Genomic DNA, 24,558 nt, shown 5'->3' with positions numbered 1-24,558 from the left:
AAATTGCAGTGGAGAATGTCAGTAAAATACTAGCAAGTTTCGAATCTAAAGTAATTCTTTAAAAATATTCCCTTTGCCTGAGATTGCTCATTTTTAAACGTAATTGAAGGCGTCCATCCCTCATAAACTAACCCATTTCATTTGTTGGTAAGTGTATTTGAAGGAAGATCGGAAGAAATGGTGATTGAAAATAAAGCTTTAACTTTCTTTTAAGTCTTTGCTTTCGCTTTTTTAGCTCCTCAATCTCTATACTTACATCCCAGAACGGTTTCGACGTTTGGTGTTGGTCTCACTGTCGGATTCTTCTTAGCTTATCTACTATCTGTATCAAGCCTTAAATCGTAGTAAGTTGCTTTGTTTCTTTGTGCTATATCATTATCTTGAGTAAAGTAAGTGTTGATTATGAATTAATAAACAATCTTTTTCCATAAAAAAAAAAAAATTCGAAGAAAAGTAAAGAGCTGTATTAACCCAGAGATGAGCAGAAATGAGGTCAAATAATTTTTAAAGTATAAAACTACCATAAATCACTGTCAATAAATAATCACTGTAACCATCTTTATGATTGCTTTCAACATAAAAAAGAGAAAAAAAGTACCATCATAACCTAGATTAATGCTACTAACAACTCACCGCAGTATCAAGCTACCTGAAGTCAACACAGCCACGCACACTCCTTCTCATTCCCAATCTATCCAAGCCTCCCTCATTACCCCCTCTCAAGAAGTTTCCATTTTCCATAAATCTTTCCTTGCGAAATCCTTTCAACCCACACGAGAACGGCGTGCTTCTTGATTAGCCCTAGACAGTTGGCCAAAAATGACAATTGCATTCAATGATAATCACATGTGTGTATGTATATATGTGTGTGTGTGTATGTATGTATGTATGTATGTATGTATGTATGTATGTATGTATGTATGTATGTATGTATGGATGTATGTATTTATGTATGTGTATGTATGTATGTATGTATGTATGTATGTATGTATGTATGTATGGATGTATGTATTTATGTATGTGTATGTATGTATGTATGTATGTGTGTATGTATATGTTTGTGTATGTATGTGTATATGTATGTATATACGTGTGTATGTATGTATGTATGTGTTTATGTACATGTTAATGTATGTATGTGTGTGTGTGTTTATGTATGTATGTGTGTGTCTGTGTACATACATACACACACATACATACATACACACACACATGCATACACATACATACACACACATACAAACACACACATATACACACACACACACATACATACACACACATACATACACTCACACATACACAGACACATACATACATACACACATACACATACATACACACATATACGTACACACACACATACATACACACGTACATACACAGACACATACATACATACACACATACACATACATACACACATATACGTACCCACACACATACATACACACACACATGCATGCACATACATACACATACACACATTCACACATGCACACATATACATACACACACACAAATACACTAGTGTTTGTGTGTCCATTATTTTATGACCTAGTAGTAGTAGTAGTATTAGTAATAGTAGTACTTGTGGTAGTAAAAGCACTACTAGCAGTAGTAGTAGTAGTAATTGTAGTATCGTTAGAAAAAAGTATTAATTTCATTTGAAGCTTAGGTTTTGCTTTTCAGTAAAATTTACCTCCATATCTCAAACTGTTTTCTAGAGTTTAAATGTATATTCTGAATAACTTAAATCAGGAAACTAAATATCTCAGAGTTTAAAATAGACCAGTTAAGCTCCTTATTTTATGCACAATCAATTATGCACTTCTAAACCAGTTAAAAACATTTGGGCTTGTATCATTTCCCTCATAGTGCCATGGTAGCATTACTTAAAATTACTTCGACTTCATTAATTTCACTAGAACTATTTAAGAAGCGTAAGTTTCAGTTTTCAGAAAATGTACCATCATGTTTAAAACGGTATCCCATAGCTAAAGCGTATATATCCAGTAACATAAATCAGAAAACTAGTTATCTAGTTTCCTAGTTTCCCAGGGAGGGCAAGGAGCAGGGACACTCATGGGCGCTGTCACAGACCCTGTTATAACATTGCTAAGGGCACAGTTATGGGAGTTGTTAAAATTAATGCAAGGACAGGCTGATTTCAAAGAGACTTAGAATTCTGTTAAGAAAAATTTCAATCAAGGTATTAAAAATGCTCTGAAACCATATTGATCAACTTTGAAAAGTTTTTCAAACAGTTCGTGGTAACGAACTGTAAAAATGAGCGACCCGGCTCAATAGTAACCGAAACTTAAAAAAAAATTGATACCAATACTTATATCAAAAGAATTGCATTTTAATGCTGATTTTAAATATATAAGTTTCATCAAGTTTAGTTTTACCCATCAAAAGTTAAGAGCCTGAAAAAATTTGCCTGATTTAAAAAAAATTTACGAGAGTTACCGTAAAGGGAGTGCAGGATTTTCTAGCATTATTTAAAAAAAATGAAAAAATAAATTAAAAAAAGTTTTTTTTCAACTGGAAGTAAGGAGCTTCATTAACACTTAAAACGTAGATAACTTCGAAGACTACACTGCCTTTCCATGACGAAAGTAAAACAGTTCAAAATAGGGATGAAAACTTTTAATTGACAGTGAACAGATATAAAATTATTTAACCGGATATTTCGAACACATATACAGTGTTCATCATCAGCAGTAAAACTCACTTAACTGCTGATTTGAGTTTTACTGCTGATGATGAACACTGTATATGTGTTTGAAATATCCAGTTAAATAGTTTTATATCTGTTCGCTGTCAATTAAAAGGTTTCATCCCTATTTTGAACTGTTTTACTTTCAACACTTAAAACGAACAGAAAATACTACGTAAATAAGGGTCGTCTCCTCCACAATACCTTGGTCTTTACGCTAAAGTATTTTTAGTAATTTCAACTATTTATTCTACGGCCTTTGTGAGTCAGGGGTCATTCTTAAAGAATTTGGTCAAAATTCAATCTTTGGTGTAAAGAGCGAGGTATTGACGAGGGGGCGAAACCACTCATATCTATATATATAAAAATAAGTTGTCTGTCTGTGTGTCTGTCTGTGGATCAGGTGACGTCATGTTTCTGTGTTGACTGACGTCATGAAATTAGTTGTCGTCATTTTTGCTTTGACGGTGACGTCATTCAAGATATTTAAGACATATGTTCACGTAGAAATCTATTAATGTTTAAGTTTACAATGACTGATGAACTTACCATGGCAAAAGCCGATGAAGATGCTCAAAGAGTCTATGCCAAAAAACTTGCTGCTGATAGAGAAAGTCAGAAAAGAAAGCGTGCCGAGGAATCAAAAGAACAGCAAGGAAACAGGCTTGAGGCTGATAGAGAAAGAAAGAACAGAAAGTGTGCCGAGGAATCAAAAGAATAGCAAGGAAACAGGCTTGAGGCTGATAGAGAAAGAAAGAACAGAAAGCGTGCCGAGGAATCAAAAGAACAGCAAGGAAACAGGCTTGAGGCTGATAGAGAAAAAAAGAACAGAAAGCGTGCCGAGGAACTACCAGAGCAACGCGGAAGCAGACTTGCTGCTAAAAGAGAAAGTGAAAAAAGAAGGCGTGCCGAGGAATTACAAGAACAGCAAGATATCAGGCTTGCTGCTGATAGAGAAAGTAAGAAAAGAAAGCGTGCCGAGGAATCACAAGAACAGCAAGAAATCAGGCTTGCTGTTGATAGAGAAAGTAAGAAAAGAAAGCGTGCCGAGGAATCAGAGCAACCTGAAAGTTATCGCCTGGCATTCAGGTACAACCCGGTCGATGATTATAGCTTGAGTAGATGTGTTCAAATCGGGACAATGTCTAAAATTTGTCCCTATTGCAAGGCCTTGAAATTCAATGGTGAAACAATGGGAATGTGTTGCGCCTCAGGAAAAGTTAAACTTCCTCTATTGGCTGCACCACCAGAGCCATTGAAGACGAATGAATGCTTGCCTGAAAAATTCTAATTTATGGGCACACGTAAAAATATTAAAATTAACTACAAATATGCGTGTCCGATTGCAAAACGATGACTCTGGTCAAAAATTTTCAGATCAATTGCTGACAATTGGAAACGGAAAGCCCCCAGTAGACTCAATTTCAGGACGTATACAACTACCTGCTGATTTCTGTAATTTAGTGATGTCCAAAAATGAATTGATTGAAAAAGTATTTCCGAATATTCTAAAAAATTATAAAAATAATAAATGGCTAAGTGAAAGAGCGATTCTCGCACCCAAAAATATAGACGTCCACGAAATCAACAATATTGTTTTGACCAAGATTCGAGACCAGGCAGTCCTTTACAAGTCAGTCGACACAGTTTTGGAACCAAATGAAGCGGTTAATTATCCATCTGAATTTTTAAATTCCATAGATCCTTCAGGGTTTCCACCACACGTGCTACAACTAAAAATAGGCGTACCAATAATACTTTTAAGAAATATAAACCCACCAAAGCTTTGCAATGGCACTCAACTTGCCGTAAAAAAAAACAATGGAAAACCTAATAGAGGCCACAATCTTGACAGGGTCTTTTGAGGGTGAGGCTGTTCTTATTCCTCGCATTCCCATGATTCCAACGGATCTGCCTTTTCAATTTAAAAGATTGCAATTCCCAATTCGATTAGCATTTGCAATCACCATTAACAAAGCTCAAGGTCAATCATTAGAAAAATGTGGTATAGATCTTAATACTGATTGTTTTTCCCATGGACAACTGTACGTTGCATGTTCGAGGGTCGGTAAACCTGACAATCTATTTATATGCAGCGACAATTGGACAGCCAAGAATGTTGTATATTCGCAATTTTTACGTAGTTTAACTCCTGCAGACGAAATGAATGCTTGCCTAAAAAATTCTAATTTATGGGCACACGTAAAAATATTAAAATTAACTACAAATATGCGTGTCCGATTGCAAAACGATGACTCTGGTCAAACAGTAGACTCAATTTCAGGACTTATACAACTACCTGCTGATTTCTGTAATTTAGTGACGTCCAAAAATGAATTGATTGAAAAAGTATTTCCGAATATTCTAAAAAATTATAAAAATAATAAATGGCTAAGTGAAAGAGCGATTCTCGCACCCAGAAATATAGACGTCCACGAAATCAACAATATTGTTTTGACCAAGATTCGAGACCAGGCAGTCCTTTACAAGTCAGTCGACACAGTTTTGGAACCAAATGAAGCGGTTAATTATCCATCTGAATTTTTAAATTCCATAGATCCTTCAGGGTTTCCACCACACGTGCTACAACTGAAAATAGGCTTACCAATAATACTTTTAAGAAATATCAACCCACCAAAGCTTTGCAATGGCACGCGAATTCCCGTAAAAAAAACAATGGAAAACCTAATAGAGGCCACAATCTTGACAGGGCCTTATGAGGGTGCGGCTGTTCTTATTCCTCGCATTCCCATGATTCCAACGGATCTGCCTTTTCAATTTAAAAGATTGCAATTCCCAATTCGATTAGTATTTGCAATCACCATTAACAAAGCTCAAGGTCAATCATTAGAAAAATGTGGTATAGATCTTAATACTGATTGTTTTTCCCATGGACAATTGTACGTTGCATGTTCGAGGGTCGGTAAACCTGACAATCTATTTATATGCAGCGACAATTGGACAGCGAAGAATGTTGTATATTCGCAAGTTTTACGCAGTTAATTTGTATTGTATCTATCTATCTATCTATCTATATAAAAACGAGTTGTGTGTATGCATGTTTGTTTGTAAAAAGAGCGTTTGCATATGATGTCATTATTAGTACATACGGCTTTGTATATGCAGAGACAACGGGAAAGCCAAGAATGTTGTATATTCGCAATTTTTACGTAGTTTAACTCCTGCAGACGAAATGAATGCTTGCTTAAAAAATTCTAATTTATGGGCACACGTAAAAATATTAAAATTAACTACAAATATGCGTGTCCGATTGCAAAACGATGACTCTGGTCAAACAGTAGACTCAATTTCAGGACGTATACAACTACCTGCTGATTTCTGTAATTTAGTGACGTCCAAAAATGAATTGATTGAAAAAGTATTTCCGAATATTCTAAAAAATTATAAAAATAATAAATGGCTAAGTGAAAGAGCGATTCTCGCACCCAAAAATATAGACGTCCACGAAATCAACAATATTGTTTTGACCAAGATTCGAGACCAGGCAGTCCTTTACAAGTCAGTCGACACAGTTTTGGAACCAAATGAAGCGGTTAATTATCCATCTGAATTTTTAAATTCCATAGATCCTTCAGGGTTTCCACCACACGTGCTACAACTAAAAATAGGCGTACCAATAATACTTTTAAGAAATATCAACCCACCAAAGCTTTGCAATGGCACGCGAATTGCCGTAAAAAAAACAATGGAAAACCTAATAGAGGCCACAATCTTGACAGGGCCTTATGAGGGTGAGGCTGTTCTTATTCCTCGCATTCCCATGATTCCAACGGATCTGCTTTTTCAATTTAAAAGATTGCAATTCCCAATTCGATTAGTATTTGCAATCACCATTAACAAAGCTCAAGGTCAATCATTAGAAAAATGTGGTATAGATCTTAATACTGATTGTTTTTCCCATGGACAATTGTATGTTGCATGTTCGAGGGTCGGTAAACCTGACAATGTATTTATATGCAGCGACAATTGGACAGCGAAGAATGTTGTATATTCGCAAGTTTTACGCAGTTAATTTGTATTGTATCTATCTATCTATCTATCTATATAAAAACGAGTTGTGTGGATGCATGTTTGTTTGTTTGTAAAAAGAGCGTTTGCATATGACGTCATTATTAGTACATACGGCTTTGTATATGCACAGACAATGGGAAAGCCAAGAATGTTGTTTATTCGCAATTTTTACGTAGTTTGAAACACATATATAAATCTATCTATATTCACAGGTGGGACACAGGGACACAACTACAATGGCGCATAACTAATATGGCGCGTAACGACTTACGCGCGCGGGGGGGCTTGGGGGGGCGCGAAGCGCCCCACCAACTAGGTGTTGGGGTGGCGCGAAGCGCCATCCCAACAGCTAGTACGTAATAAAAATATGCAAATATAGAAGTTCGTTACGCTAGTTAATTCGTAAGCTACGTTTATTTATTACTAATAAAAACGTTTTTTAAAAAAGTAAAAGATTCTAGTTGTGTTTTTAAGTAACCAAAAATTGGAGGGCAACTAGGCCTCCTCCTTTACCTTTTTTTTCAAAAGTCCGATCAAAACTATGAGAAAAGCATTTTGGCCAAACAAATAAATATGCAAATTTCTTTTTAATTATTCATGTGCGGCAAGCCAAAATCAAAACCTGCATTAAATAAAATACGTTCAGAAATTAAATAAAAAAAGTTTTGTTTTTAACTGCGAGTAAGGAGCGACATTAAATGCAAGTAACGAACTGAAATTATTCCGTATATGAAAGGGGTTGTCCCCTCTTCAACGCCTCGCTCTTTACACTAAAGTTTTTTATTATTTTAAAAAGTAGAGTTGTGACAAAGAGTCAAACTTTAGCGTAAAGAGTGGGGCGTTGAGGAGGGGACAACCCCTGTCGTGTACGGAATAATTTCAGTTCGTTTTGATTTTTAATGTCGCTTTTAACTTGCAGTTAAAAAAAAAACTTGTTTTTTTTTATTTAATACTGCAAAAAGTCATCATCCCTCTTGCAACTTTGGAAAGGAAAGTTAAAGCATAAAATGTTTTTATAAAATTTATATATTGGAAACACTCCCTTAAAAGTCATACAATTTTAACGGAAATCACACCGTCAGATTCAGCGTATCCGAAAACCCTAGTGTAGAAGTTTCAAGCTCGTATCTAAAAAAAAATGTGTTTATTTTTTGCCAGAAGACAGATCACGGATGCGTGTGTTTTTTTTTTCTTTTCCAAGGGTGATCGTATCGACCCAGTGGTCCTAGAATGTCGCGAGAGGGCTCATTGTAGCTGAAATTTTAGCTTCTAGTGCCCTTTTTAAGTTACCAAAAAATGGCAGGGCACCTAGGCCCCCTCCCACACTCAATTTTCCTCAATATACAAAACCAATATACAAAACTCAACTGACTACTATAATGAAAAATTAGAAAATATTTATAGTAATTCAACCTATAATGTAAATTATAATAAAAAAATTATTACTGTACCATTTTTTGCAACTGTTTTCCTTGCAACAGCTGGGATTGAACCTAAGACCTAAGGCTTCCAGCCATGGCTCTGTCCACTATGCTGTTACAAGGTGAAAAATAGGAATATTCATATTATATAAGATATGAATGTAGCCGATCTTGGAGTGGAAATGACGTCATATTCTAGAGAACCTACTATTACTGCAATCAATGCACTGCTCTTTACATTTAAAGTAACTGAATTCGGTATCGGGGCTAAAGGGAAGGAAACATCTGAAGGAAAGAATATGTACTTGATAATTAAAATTAAAGTATATTCAAGTTACTCCCACTATACTTTACCCTCCCCCCCATAATGTTCAAACATATTAAGGGTGGCCTAAAATGACCTGATTGCGGCATTAAAAACGAGCAGAAATTTTTTTAAAATGTTAAGCGAAACCATACTAGATGAAATTATATTATGTAAAATAATATATATATATATATATATATATATATATATATATATATATATATATATATATATCTATATATATAAAAATAAGTTGTCTGTGGATGGATGGATGGATGGATGTGTGGATGGATGTGTCAGGTGACGTCACCTGAAAAAACTGGATTAGGTGACGTCAAAACTGAAAAAACTAAAAAAAGGCAAAAACTACAAAAAAAACTAAAAACTAATAAAAAAAATAAAAAAGCTAAAAAACTAAAAAAACTATAAAGGTAAAAACCAATAAAAAACTAAAAAAAAAACTGAAAAAACTAAAAAAAGGCAAAAACTACAAAAAAAAACTAAAAACTAATAAAAAAAGTAAAAAAGCTAAAAAACTAAAAAAACTAAAAAAACTAAAAAAAGGTAAAAAACTAAAAAAAATAAAAAATAAAAAAAAACTAAAAAAAAGGAAAAAACTGAAAAATAAGCTAAAATAAAGGTAAAAACCAATAAAAAACTAAAAAAAAAAGGAAAAAACTAATAAATGACGACACTCAAAGAGAAAGCGACCAGGACAAAAAACTAAAAAAAAAGGCAAAAACTACAAAAAAACTAAAAACTAATAAAAAAAATAAAAAAGCTAAAAAACTAAAAAAACTAAAAAAAGGTAAAAAACTAAAAAAACTAAAAACTAAAAAAAAACTAAAAAAGGTAAAAACTAAAAGAACTAAAAAAGAAAAAAATAAATGACGACACTCAAAGAGAAAGCGACCAGGACAAAAGGAATGTTCGATTAGCAATCAACAAAGCACCGGGACACAGGGAGTATAAATGACGACCAGGACACAAGTAAAAAAAAAAATTAACAAAACTAAAAAGAAGGTAAAAACTACAAAAAAACTAAAAAGAAAAAAAAACTAAAAACTAATAAAAAAACTAAAAAATCTAAAAATCTAAATAAACTAAAAAAGAAAAAAAAAGGAAAAAAATAAAGGAGAAAAACAAAACTAAAAAACGAATGTATATACAGACCGGTACACCGGGATACAAATGACGACCGGGACACAGGGAATATAAATAACGACCGGGACACAGGGACACAACTACAACGGGGACACCGGGGGAAACAGGGGGATATAAATGACGACCGGGACAAAAAAACTAAAAAGAAATAAAAACTAAAAACTAATAAAAAAAACTAAAAAATCTAAAAATCTAAATAAGCTAAAAAAGAAAAAAAAAGGAAAAAAATAAAGGAGAAAAACAAAACTAAAAAACGAATGTATATACAGACCGGGACACCGGGATACAAATGATGACCGGGACCCGGGACACAGGGAATATAAATGACGACCGGGACACAGGGACACAACTACAACGGGGACACCGGGGGAAACAGGGGGATAACCTGACAATCTATTTATATGCAAAGACAATGGGACAGCAAAGAATGTTGTATATTCGCAAGTTTTACGTAGTTAAAACCATATATATATATATATATCTATATTCACAGGTGGGACATAGGGACACAACTACAATGGCGCGTAACTATTATGGCGCGTAACGACTTACGCGCGCGGGGGGGCTTGGGGGGGGCGCGAAGCGCCCCCACCAACTAGGTGTTGGGGTGGCGCGAAGCGCCACCCCAACAGCTAGTATATATATATATATATATATATGTATAAAAATGACTTGTCTGTGTGTGTGTGTGTGTCTGTCGAGTGACGTCATGTTTGTGTGTCGACTGACGTCATGTTTTCGACTGACGAAATTACAGACCGGGACATTGGGACACAAATGACGACCGGGACGCCAGGACATAGGGAATATAAATGACGACCGGGACACAAGGAATGTTCGATTAACAATCACCATCAACAAAGCACCGGGACACAAATGACGACCGGGACACAGGGAATGTAAATGACGACCAGGACACTCAAAGAGAAATTACAGACCGGGACACCGGAACAAAAATGACGACCGGGACACCGCGACACAGGAAATATTAATGACGACCGCGACACTCAAAGAGAAATTACAGACTGGGACACTGGGACACAAATGACGACCGGGACACAGGGAAACAACAACAACGGGGACGGCGGGGGCACAGGGGGATATATAAATGACGACGAGGACACAGGGAATGTTCGATTAGCAATCACCATCAACAAAGCTCAAGGGCAATCATTAGAATAATGAGGTATAGATCTGAATACAGATTGTTTTTCCCATGGACAATTATATATTGCATGTTCAAGAGTCGGTAAACCTGACAATCTATTTATATGCACAGACAATGGGACAGCCAAGAATGTTGTAAATTCGCAAGTTTTACGTAGTTAAATATATATATATATATGGCGCGCGGGGGGGCTTGGGGGGCGCGAAGCGCCCCCACTAACTAGGTGGTGGGATGGTGCGAAGCGCCACTCCAACAGCTAGTATATATATATATATATATATATATATATATATATATATATATATATATATATATATATATATATATATATATATATATATATATATATATATATATATATATATATATATATATATATATATATATATATATATATATATATATATATATATATATATATATATATATATATATATATATATATGTGTGTGTGTCTGTCACTCGAACATTCCTTGTGTCCCGGTCGTCATTTATATTCCCTATGTCCTGGTGTCCCGGTCGTCATTTGTGTCCCAATGTCCCGGTCTGTAATTTCGTCAGTCGAAAACATGACGTCAGTCGACACACAAACATGACGTCACTCGACAGACACACACACACACACACAGACAACTTATTTTTATACATATAGATATATATATATATATATATATATATATATATATATATATATATATATATATATAATGTTTCTTCTTTTTTGCTTCTTGTTAGTCTTTTTTTTTATAGTCTTCTTTTAATTATTTTTTTACTTCGGTTATTTATATCTTTGTATTTACCAAGGATTTCTGGTTGAAATTCATTGAAATAAGGATACTAGGGCTGTTTTAATTTTTTTTTAAACATTATAAAGTTTTTTTTTAAGTCAAGAAGGATTATTAAGTCTTTCCTTTTTTTGACTGATGTCTGAATAATAAATAAATTCAGATAATTTTTAAAGGAATTACTTCCTTGAATGTAAATGATCTCTGATTAATCTCTGAGAAAACAACCAGCTTCTCCTAAAATTTTAAATTTTGTTGTACTTATAGAGATATACAATTTATCTGCTATAATTGAAGTCGAAGCGCTACCTTGAAGAATTAACACATCTCGTTCATTATAAATGTTTTCACTTTGTATGGCAAAACCATTTAGAATTGTTTGGGAGGTCTTACCATAATTTTTAGGGCTTGAAAAATAGCAAGAAAAAACAAACTAGAAAACTAGAACAACAACCTCTTTCCTAGAATTCTTAGAAAAACAAATTAACTTTCCTTGTTTTGTGCCAGTAACAGATATATTCAGTTTTAGTGAAATTTACATCGTTAGAAAGTGTAAATTTGTTTTTTCGACTAAGCGGAGCAGAATCTTCTTTTTAAAGCTCGGGAAAGGGCAGTCCCTAAAGGTAAGCTTTTTTTAGCTTACCTGCTAAGAAAACGCTAAAAATCAATTCCAAAGGAATATCATTTGATCCATTTGACAGCTTTGGGAATTCTCTTTGGAGCTACCCAATTTAATTGAAAACCTTACCGATGAACACAATGAACGCAAAATTTTATTGTCTTTTCAATCAAGTTTCATAGTCAAACATTTCAGTAGCTCTGGGTCCTCTGGGAGAATTTGCTAATTAGACCTTTGCCCTTGAGACGGCCAGCCGATTCTGAGGCTCACAAAACGCTCTAAGGTAACCAATACCCTTAACAATATATTTTTCGTCAACATTTATCCCTAATAGACCGCAATAGGTTTGCAGTTTCAAATACGTTTCCTCTAATTATTTTTCTTAACTATTTAGTTGACAAGTTGTGATGGTTAGTTTAGAAAATGCGCTATTTCTGAAACCTCCCTAATATGATTTTAGCTGACCGACGCTGAACAGGATTGACAATTTCAAACAGTCCATACTACTTTTTCTAACGATTCTTTCTCACTACGTTTCACTTTCGCTCTAGCATAGCTTAAGACTTCACCCTATTTTCTATTTCCCTATAATCTTCTGCAGAAAATTTTGTCCGTAACGTAGGCAGCGTTAAATAGACTCAAGCTCTATTTTGAATCTTACGTCACGTAAATTTATGTTACGTTGTTGGAAAGCTTAACATTTGTTTCCCGTGCAAGCTCCAGTCTTGGACTACTAAAATGAACTATCAACAGAAGACAGGCATCTATATTTATAAAACTGCTCATGGTGGGGGCGCTTCGCCCCCTCCCAAGCCCCCCTGCGCGCGTAAGTCGTTACGCGCCATTGTAGTTGTGTCCCTGTGTCCCACCTGTGAATATAGATAAATATATATATATATATATATATATATATATATATATATATATATATATATATATATATATATATATATATATATATATATATATATATATATATATATATGTATATATATATATATATATATATATATATATATATATATATATATATTATATATATATATATATATATATATATTTTTAACTACGTAAAACTTGCGAATATACAACATTCTTCGCTGTCCCATTGTCTGTGCATATAAATAGATTGTCAGGTTTACCGACCCTTGAACATGCAACATATAACTGTCCATGGGAAAAACAATCCGAATTCAGATCTATACCTCATTATTCTAATGATTGCCCTTGAGCTTCGTTGATGGTGATTGCTAATCGAACATTCCCTGTGTCACGGTCGTCATTTATATATCCCCCTGTACCCCCAGGCGTCCCCGTTGTAGTTGTGTCCCTGTGTCCCGGTCGTCATTAGTATTTCCTGTGTCCCGGTTGTTATTTGTGTCCCGGTGTCCCAGTCTGCAATTTCTCTTTGAGTGTCCCGGTCGTCATTTATATTCCCTGTGTCCCTGTGTCCCGATCGTCATTTGTGTCCCGATGTCCCGGTCTGTAATTTCGTCAGTCGTCAAACATGACGTCAGTCGACAAACAACTTCATGACGGCATAATGCTCAATCCTTACAATGACGTCAGTCGACACACAAACATGACGTCAGTCAACAGACAGACACAAACAAACAACTTATTTTTATATATATAGATATAAGGCTCTCGTCAGACCCCATCTCGATTTTGGCATGTGTCATGCTGGTCCTTCTTATCGACAAGATATGAGGCTCACCGAAACCGTACAGAGACGAGCAACAAATTATATATGAAGTCTAGCATCAACCTCATATGATTACCGTCTCAGGTACCTTAAACTACCCACTCTTATTTACAGACGCTTGCGCAGCGATATGATGCTTACTTACAAGCTGCAGAACGAAAAGTCATTAATCTTTGGCGGCAATCTCAGTACCAACCAGCACAACACAAGAGGACACGCCAAGAAGCTACCAAAGTCAAGCTCCTGATCGAAAACTCACCAAACACTCTTTTCGAGAAGAGTCATAAACCATTGAAGAGTCATAATCAACTGAAAGATTCAACTGTCAGTGCTCCCTCCATCCAGTCCTTCAAAAGCCAACTTGGCAAAGAGTGGGAGAAGAAACAGTGGAGGTTCGACTGGCAGTCATCAACTCAAGAGCACTACAGGCCTGGAAGACCTTAAAGCTCTCAAATGAATTAATGTGAATAAGGTGAAAACAAAATTTTCGGATTTGCAGATAAACTTTGGAAACAAATTGTTAAGCTTTCCTAGAAAGCCTTTTTATTTGCTGACAGCTTGAATCCCCATTTCCATTCTACTTTGTTAATTTTCGATTACTTTGCACACAATGATTGTGATGATTTTCAACAAGATTATGATGGTCTTAAGGATTTTTACGTCATCTCAGATATAAAGCACTTGCTTAAGTGTGAAAGGTTATACTTAATGCAATGAAACTCAACCAGTTACCATAGAAAATGACATAGAAAGTGTGAAAACTGTTTAGTCGATCAAACAACACAAACACTACGCAATGACTGAGTACAACAAAGAAAAAAAAGGAACATTACAACGTTAATCATACCAAAAGGTATAGATTGAACGTTTACGCACTGAGCAACAGACAAATACATACTGCTTCAAACCAGTGTTTTTAAAATCTCAGGAGGAACCTCGATTTTTGGTTCCTAAATGCAACGCAAGTTCAAATGGACTTTTTAAAGTAATTACCCCCTTGACTAAAAATGATATGAAAAAGTTATTTGATCTTCTAGAAATAGTTTTTTTTTAGTTTTTAGTTTTTCTGGTTTCTGTGTGTTTTTTTAGTTTTTTTTTTTAGGTTTGTTTTTAGTTTTTCTGGTGTTTTCTTTTTTTTTTAGTTTGAATTGCAATTGTTGATCGCTTAAACAAAAACCACAGTAGATTTTTTAGAGAACAGAATAAAGAAGTACAGTAGATTAAAAGAGGTACAAACAGACCTACAAACAAACAAACAGCATATTTTTATATATAGATAGATAACCTTTCACCGGGCCCCGTACTTGGCACTCGACAGGCTTCGATTTGTATGAATTTTCATTGTCGCTTGTCTTCTAAAGCAAATCCAACTTCCAACAAGGTTTTTTTCAACATCTCCCTCAATATTTTTTAAAGTTTCACCTTAGTTCTCTAAGCCTTTTTGGAGACCCGGGGTCAAACATGCATCCATTTTCCAAAAACAAACCATATATGTAAACAGTGGAGAACTTACATAACTTATCACCCTTGGGGTTAGGAACTTCTGGGGGTTTGTTAGTCCCTGGAGGCATAATTATCGCTTTTAGATAATTTCGGAAAAATTGCTATCTCAAAATTTTGATTTGAACGTCTTTGTGGTGAGAACAGCTAAACAAAATCATAGTAGGAGGGTTGGTTGCCCTCTGGTTTATTTTGGCTCTTGAAAAGGGTACTAGAACCTCCAATTTCCACTCGAATGAGCCCCCTTCGAAGTTCCTACAACCATCCTTTCCATATGAAGTGGCTCTTGAAAAGTAAAAACTGATAAGACATTGAAGCCTTATGGCTCTTCACCATAGCCTAGACAACGCTACGGCATTGGCTGTGTTTATTATCCATACTGATGTTTACTAGATGGCTTTTGTTCCATTCCTTGTCTTTTGAAGTGGCATAATTAAAGATTTGATTTTATAAAAAAAATGAAAAAATTAACCGCAAATTAATTATAATTTAAACAATTTCTGCCTGAGTTTGTAGAAGAAAAAGAAGGTTAAACTGAGTTTCTTTACATCAAAAAAATGAATTCTTTTTACTTTGAGTAGGATTTAGTTTAGTGGTCACCCTATAGGCCGAATCACATTTTGACTGTATATGAATGTGGGGCTTAATGATACTACTACTGCTGCTAATAACTCACTGCAGTACTAAGCCGCCTAAGGCCGACACGGCTACACACACCCCTCCTTCATCTCGATCTATTCAAAGCCTCCCTCTTTGCACCCTCCCTAGAAGTTTCCATTTCCCTTCAATCTTTTCTTAAGACATTATTCCACCCGATTCTTGGACGACCTGCTATTCGTTTGATCCTAGAAGGCTGGCCGACAAGGACGATCTTTGGTAATTTGCCGTCCTTCACACGCAGAACGTGTCCTAGCCATTTCAACCTTTCTCTCATCATAACCCTCGACAGTGGGATTGAACCATATTTTACCCACAGCTCGCCATTTAAGATACGGCCAGTCAATCGGGCACCCAAAAAATCAATAGGCAATTGCAATTTATCTGGAAAACATTTAGCGAATCCTCTTCCGTTTTTCGGAGCGCCCGCTTTTATTCTAATATTCGTTTGTGGACTTATCTTCCCGTTTTCCCAAACTTTGTTCAACTGTTAAAAAACACCATGGGCCTTGGCTTTTCTTCTTTTAACATCTTCGCTGCACTAATAATTTCTTCACTAATAATTAACTAAATAGACTTGCCGAAAAAGTAGTTTTTAAAAGAAATGTAAAGAACAATATTAAAGTTAAAATCACTACCAATAAATTTCTATAATAAATCAAGCTCAAAAACGACCAGAAATTATTATTAAAGAATAAACGAAACCCGAAACGAACAGAAATTGGATAGACAATCATAGCAAAGATACCGAGTTAAGAGTTCACGATCTTGAATGTCTTAATATTCTTTGTAATGCATGCTTTACGTTTTTGCAGCTCTATGATCATCTCCTTGAGCCCCTTAGTTTTTTTGCCGTCTTTTATTTGCTATCAAACTACTTATAATCGTCTTAACATAAATCATATTCAAATTCCTTTTACTAAATCCGTAAAATTTGTCGTCAATCCTGTAAGGGGTGTCGAGCTGTATGGGATATTATGCCTGAATCAGCTCAAAGGTTTTCGCTTGTTTATCCCCTTCAAAAAAAAAAAAAAAAACAAAAAAAACTGATAATCAGTTATGACTTCACTCTACTATTTTAGTTTGTTTTTCGGTTCAGAATTTATTGCAACATGTTTAGTTCCTGCTGAGTGACTTCGTAATTGCTGATTATTATTCTTATAATCTTTTCCTTTTTCTGATGTAGTGTTTAAATTACAAGTGTATCATCCTCCCGCTTTACAGGCCTTGAAGCATTTGACTATATATGCTGTATGTATAAATCTTTGTGAATAAATCTTATCAAGATTAGAGCCTGTTAGTTATTAATTTGTAGACCTTGGACGTGATGACACCTTTCAATTAGTTAGTAGCTAAATAGTGGAGTGTATTGTTGTGTATCGTTAGTCTATCGTACATTAATTACACTTAGGTAATATTTCAACTAGAAGAGCTGAAATACCTTCTGTCTAAGTCTTGGCTGATCTCCTCTTCCTCCTATGAATATACGACTCCACTAAAGTGATAAGTCAAATAAGATTCACAAGAGTGATATTTTTAGTAATTTTAACTATTTATTCTACGGCTTTTGTGAGTCAGGGGTCATTCTTAAAGAATTTGGACAAAATTCGATCTTTGGTGTAAAGAGCGAGGTATTGACGAGGGGGCGAAACCACTCATACGTAATAAAAATATGTAAATATAGAAGTTCGTTACGCTAGTTAATTCTTAAGCTACGTAAATTTATTACTAATAAAAACGTTTTTTAAAAAAATAAAAGATTCTAGTTGTGTTTTTAAGTAACCAAAAATTGGAGGGCAACTAGGCCTCCTCCTTTACCTTTTTTTTTCAAAAGTCCGATCAAAACTATGAGAAAACCATTTTGGCCAAACAAATTAATATGCAAATTTCTTTTTAATTATTCATGTGCGGTAAGCCAAAATCAAAACCTGCACTAATTAAAATACGTTCAGAAATTAAATAAAAAAAGTTTTTTTTTTAACTGCGAGTAAAGAGCGACATTAAATGCAAGTAACGAACTGAAATTATTCCGTATATGAAAGGGGTTGTCCCCTCCTCAACGCCTCGCTCTTTACGCTAAAGTTTTTTATTATTTTAAAAAGTAGAGTTGTGACAAAGAGTCTAACTTTAGCGTAAAGAGTGGGGCGTTGAGGAGGGGACAACCCCTGTCATGTACGGAATAATTTCAGTTCGTTTTGATTTTTAATGTCGCTTTTTACTTGCAGTTAAAAAAAAACTTGTTTTTTTATTTAATATTACAAAAAGTCATCATCCCTCTTGCAACTTTGGAAAGGAAAGTTAAAGCATAAAATGTTTTATAAAATTTATATATTGGAAACACTCCCTTAAAAGTCATACAATTTTAACGGAAATCACACCATCAGATTCAGCGTATCCGGAAACCCTAGTGTAGAAGTTTCAAGCTCCTATCTAAAAAAATGTGTTTTTTTTTCCAAGGGTGATCGTATCGACCCAGTGGTCCTAGAATGTCGCGAGAGGGCTCATTCTAGCTGAAATTTTAACTTCTAGTGCCCTTTTTAAGTTACCAAAAAATTGCAGGGCACCTAGGCCCCCTCCCACACTCAATTTTCCTCATTATACAAAACCAATATACAAAACTCAACTGACTACTATAATGAAAAATTAGAAAATATTTATAGTAATTCAACCTATAATGTAAATTATAATAAAAAAATTATTGTTGAACTATTTGCTTCAATTACCTGCAACTATTTTCCTTGCAACAGCTGGGATTGAACCTAAGACCTAAGACTTCCAGCCATGGCTTTCTCCACTATGCTGTTACAAGGTGAAAAATAGGAATATTCATATTATATAAGATATGAATGTAGCCGATCTTGGAGTGGAAATGACGTCATATTCTAGAGAACCTACTATTACTGCAATCAATGCACTGCTCTTTACATTTAAAGTAACTGAATTCGGTATCGGGGCTAAAGGGAAGGAAACATATGAAGAAAAGAATATGTACTTGATAATTAAAATTAAAGTATATTGAAGTTACTCCCACTATACTTTACCCTCCCCCCCCATAATGTTCAAACATATTAAGGGTGGCCTAAAATGACCTGATTGCGGCATTAAAAACGAGCAGAAAATTTTTTAAAATGTTAAGCGAAACCATACTAGATGAAATTATATTATGTAAAATAATATATATATATATATATATATATATATATATATATATATATATATATATATATATATATATAAAAATAAGTTGTCTGTGTGTGTGTGTGTGTCTGTCTAGTGACAGACACACACAAAAAAAAAAAAAAAACTGATAATCAGTTATGACTTCACTCTACTATTTTAGTTTTTTTTTTTTTCGGTTCAGAATTTATTGCAACATGTTTAGTTCCTGCTGAGTGACCTCGTAATTGCTGATTATTATTCTTATAATGTTTTCCTTTTTCTGATGTAGTGTTTAAATTACAAGTGTATCATCCTCCCGATTTACAGGCCTTGAAGCATATGACTATTAATGTAATATATATGCTGTATGTATAAATCTTTGTGAATAAATCTTATCAAGATTAGAGCCTGTTAGTTATTAATTTGTAGACCTTGGACGTGATGACACCTTTCAATTAGTTAGTAGCTAAATAGTGGAGTGTATTGTTGTGTATCGTCAGTCTATCGTACATCAATTACACTTAGGTAATATTTCAACTAGAAGAGCTGAAATACCTTTTGTGTAAGTCTTGGCTGATCTCCTCTTCCTCCTATGAATATACGACTCCACTAAAGTGATAAGTCAAATAAGATTCACAAGAGTGATATTTGTCGCTTTTTTGGAAAGTGGGGGATAAGATACGATTTTGTTTTGGATCCATGTATAAACTCTGTTGCACTACATTGTCGTGACAAAGAAAATTTGAAAGGTCTCTTTTTGTCACCCCCTTTTACAAATAATAATTTTAATTCTTTAGAATCTACTTTCTTTTGTAATTTCTTTTACATAGTTCAGTGAGTGACCATCTTCACTTCTTCTCCCAATCAGACGATCACTCAGAAGAGAAAAACATAGAAGTTTTGAGCAATTCTTTGACCCAGGACGAGCACGATCATTCAGGTAGCGTATCTTTCGTGTATATTTCTAAAACTACTTTTACCTCTTGAGTGAACGCTACTAGTTCTACTACTACTACCAATCCCTCCGAACGACTATTTTTACTATGACTACTACTCTGATGAACATTACTACGTCTACTGTGATCACTCCTGACACAACTCATGCTACTACGGCTTCCATGACTTTCTACCACTACTACTCTTAACATTGCTACTCCAACCACTGCTAATTTTCCTACCTTGAATATTCCTGAAATAAAGTGATAATTGTATAGTGATAAGTATAGTGAAGTAAGTATAGTGATAGTGTTAAAGTGATAATTTCTAGCACAACAATAACAACAAGAATTTGGGTGCCAAAACCCTGTGGAGTGTTGCAGAAACTGTGATCCAAGGGTTAAAATTGGTCAGCGTGTAATTAGAGAACTTTTAAAATAGGTTCAGTGTGTACAAAGTAATCATCAATCTCTGTACACACCTTCTTTTTTTTAGCTTTATTAAGACTGTTCGTATTTACTGTAGTTGAGGAACATCTGTGAAACGGTTCATTGCGTCAACTATTATTTCTAAGAGTAGGGCTCATTTTTGGATATAAAATACTGCAAGTCTCGTTTTCTTTTCATGGCATTGAATTTCTAAAATATAATAAATGTAAAAATCACAAGCTTTAGGGAAAAAAATCGGAACTTCTATTATGAAATCAGGATGTCTGGTAATTGTTTCCCAATTTTTTTTATTTATTTTTATTTTCTTTTCAGATAGATACGGAAGTTTTGATTAGATTGCAGAAGAGATTATAAAAAGTTTTATCATTATTTAGAAGTTATTTGATTTCTGAATATTTAAACTTCGAAGCTATAATATTTTACTAGGTTAAACTAAATCAAAAGACACGATTTCCATCTAAGTTTGTCAAAAGGACGTATCTTCAGTATCTTAAGATTTTTTTTAGGCTATTAAGTTGAAACTATCAGAGAATATTGAGGGGGATGTTGAACTTGAACACACTGTATTTCAAAATGGCGTAACTAATATCTCAGAAAGAACTAAGATTGTTAAGTCGGAGGACTGGGAAAGTCAACAGGACGAAACCGGAATATTGCTCCCGTAACACAATTGAAACCATTGCCTACTTCCTTGCCTGCTAGAACGGAGCTTTCCACTTAAAAGTGGAAGCATGGCTCGAATAAATGAAACTTGGCCTTGTAGTTTCGGATAGTCTTCTCTGATGACACAGACGGTAAAACTCCGCTTGAGCTCATTACACTGTACCTTGCTCAACGACAAGAGAAACAAACCTTCTTGCCCCTAAGTGTGAACTATGAGCAGCTTTGCAAAATATACACATAAATTCATTAAATCAGGCATATCTATGAAAAGAAAGGAGATCCACCCTTTCTAAAAAAAAAAAAATTGGAAACGAAAGTACTTTTCTTGGAAAACAAAATAATCTAGTCAAATTTGAAACCAACAGAAATTACCACAAACGAGAGTGGAGTTACTGCCCCCAACAATATCCTAAAGGCTAGGATTTTATTTGTGCATGGAACAGATTGCTTTAAAAATGACCCATCGACATTTCTTAGCTGCAAAATTTTTGTACTTACGAAAAAAATAGAATAAATAGAAAGATTATCGAAGAAGTAAAGTGGTATTTTAGAATGGTTAAGTTGAATTGGAAGTCACAAGTATATTTATTCTAAAGAAAATGATTGTCTTTTTCCTATAAACTTCAATAAAATTTGGTTTTTAATGCTATGACAAAACTTCAAAGATGTGGAGCACGCCTCTGAAAATCCAGATTGCTTCCTTTTTTTATGCCCCGTTTATTTGGCCCCCTCTTTTCATAAACAAACCAAGTCTTATTTTGATGGCACTCTTCCTTAAGCCCCGCCCCTTCGCTTAAGTTAATGCACATAACTATAACCAAATCCAGCAAAACTGGAGAAATTAAAATACGACCTCATTTTTGTTTGGGTTTCATTTTAGAGGAAATTTACCTTCTGCTAGTAAAATTCAGTGAAAACGTTCTGAAATAATTTGAGAAGCCCCTTCAGTTATCCTTCTCTTGGATTTAATGTTTTTAAAGGTACATTTCTCTTTCAGGCTTCAATGATACTGAAGCGCGACGTTTAGGACAGCATGTCAGAGTCCTATGCTGGGTGATGACTGGACCTCAAAACCACGAAAAGAAAGCAATTCATGTCAAAAAGACATGGGGAAAGCGGTGCAATCTTCTTGTTTTTATGAGCTCTGAAGAAGGTGTCTTTTTTGTTTTTTTTTTAAAGTCTTTATTCGTTTCCTGAGGAAGGGGCATTAAGAACAAAAATGGTTAAATTTCTTTAGACCACAAACTTAGTAGTTTTTCTAGGGGGGTTTCTGAACCTTTTCTGAACGATTTCATCTCCTCTCTAACCCCTTGTAAGCAGCTATGTATGCAGAACTACTGAGAACTGCAGGCATATCATAAGCTCTGTAGGTGTAAAAATTCTCACTCGAGAATTTTTTAGAGTTATCATCACCTTTACTAAGTGACAGTATTATTTCATTTGCCTTTTCTAATCTTGTGAAGTAATGCTGTCTCTTGAGGGTTATTGTCTTCTGAATGAGCTATTCGCTATTCATTCAACAACTTGCTATTATTTTATTGGCAAGACCAGTGGAGTATAATCAAGTAATGAATGGTGCAGAAAACTTTGTTAGAAAGTGGGAAACGGGTTAACAAAGTTAAAGATGTGAGAGAGATTTAAGTGAAAATGGGCTCAATTAAGGATCTTTTTCAGCAGGGTTTGCGTAAAACGCAAAGAAAGTTATATTTATTATTTTTTTGTCTGAATATTCTAAGTTTTTCTGGGGAGCACATCGATTGATCTGTTTGTGGCAGAACTCCAGCTGGCTATATGGTGGTATAATATAAAGGGTGTCTGAGAGGTATCCTAAAATTGTAGTTTATCAATCTCCAATCTGTATATACTTCTGTATATACTGAATATTCCAATCTGTATATACTTCATGCATTTTGGCACAACACTATTGTGCTGATCTAACCTTTGAAAATCTTAATGAAGCCATCTATCATGAATCTTAATGAAGCCAATCTTAATGAAGCCATCTATCTTAATGAAGCCATCTATCTTAATGAAGCCATCTATCATGAATCTTAATGAAGCCAATCTTAATGAAGCCATCTATCTTAATGAAGCCATCTATCAAACAGGCCTTTTTTGTTGTCGTCTGCAAAAGTATTTACTTTTTATACTTGCCACGTAATGTTTATGTATGTTCGGAATTACTGAATCTCCGGATTTAATTAATTCTGGATTTCCTGGTGATTTGTCTTTAAAGGTAGGTAGAATGGCTCACTGGCTTGATGAAAACCATTGTCTGGATATTTTTAATCTTTGAAGGTGGCTGAATTCCTCTTCAATTTATTTGTTCCATTTAGTTTTGACAGGAAAATCCATGTTTTAAATTAATTGACTTGGTTTAGTATGATGTAGAGATTATCAAATCAGCCATTGAGTCTATAGACTGTTAATTTTATAATGTTTTTGTTGAAAATAGAGATTCTTTTCCGTAGAAAACTGAAAAATAAGAAATAGTAGATCTAGATTCCATGCCTTCTCTTCATTTTGAAATCTTGTTCGTCTACCAGTTGTTCTCTTTTTCTTATTTAAAAATTTATATCCTAAATATCTGTTCTTTCTTTAGATCCAACTTTGCCAGCAATTAAGCTTCCTGTGGGAGAGGGACGTCAAAACCTGTGGGGGAAAACAAGAGAAGCTTTTAAATATGTCTATGACAGATATCAAAAGGAGTATGACTGGTTCATGAAGGCTGATGACGACACGTAAGTTTCCCTTCTTCTTTTAGAAAGTGAATCATCACACTCTCCGCAACAGCTTAAAATGTCGATAGAGGGCTCATTTAATCACAAAATTTTGCGATGAAGTGCCCCATTTAAGTCAACAAGGCGAACGGAAGGAGTTCCCCCTTTTCTGTGTTCTTTCAGGGCTCCCATGCTCCTGCGTAGTATCATGGCAAAATTTCAGAATAATGCGGTCATTTCAGAATAATGATTTTAGATGTGGAGCATTTAACCATAAAAATAAAATTATTGTTATGCAAAAAAAGAAAAAAAACAAGAGCTAAGAGCTCATATGGCACTTGTGACGAGGCAAGAAGAGCTAAGAGCCAAAAGATCATATGGTATTAGCTCTAACAAAATTCTATGAATCAATAGATTGATTTAAAAGGAAAATAAGAGGCTTAATGCCGATCAGGATTTAAAATAAGAGCTCTGAGTCACGATGTGCTTCTAAATATCAAAATTCATTAAGATCCGATCACCCACTCGTAAGTTGTCAATACCTAATTTTT

The 24,558-nt window shown here is 34.6% G+C and overlaps 1 protein-coding gene across 3 annotated transcripts in view; it reads left to right on the top strand.

The window, feature by feature from the left end:
• LOC136026429 (glycoprotein-N-acetylgalactosamine 3-beta-galactosyltransferase 1-like) overlaps positions 1–24,558 on the top strand; it is a 57,989-nt gene that overhangs the window by 15,107 nt on the left and 18,324 nt on the right. For all 3 annotated transcript variants that reach the window (XM_065703012.1, XM_065703011.1, XM_065703013.1), the window contains exons 3-6: positions 236–344; positions 20,070–20,179; positions 22,285–22,440; positions 23,890–24,028. In XM_065703012.1, the coding sequence (XP_065559084.1) occupies positions 236–344; positions 20,070–20,179; positions 22,285–22,440; positions 23,890–24,028 (514 nt within the window). The remainder of the gene's footprint in view (positions 1–235; positions 345–20,069; positions 20,180–22,284; positions 22,441–23,889; positions 24,029–24,558) is intronic.

This window comes from Artemia franciscana, chromosome 4 (genome assembly GCF_032884065.1).
Source record: "Artemia franciscana chromosome 4, ASM3288406v1, whole genome shotgun sequence".
NCBI lineage: Eukaryota > Metazoa > Arthropoda > Branchiopoda > Anostraca > Artemiidae > Artemia > Artemia franciscana.
Note: the sequence above shows the minus strand (reverse complement) of the source record. Positions and strands in the feature narration are given on the sequence as shown.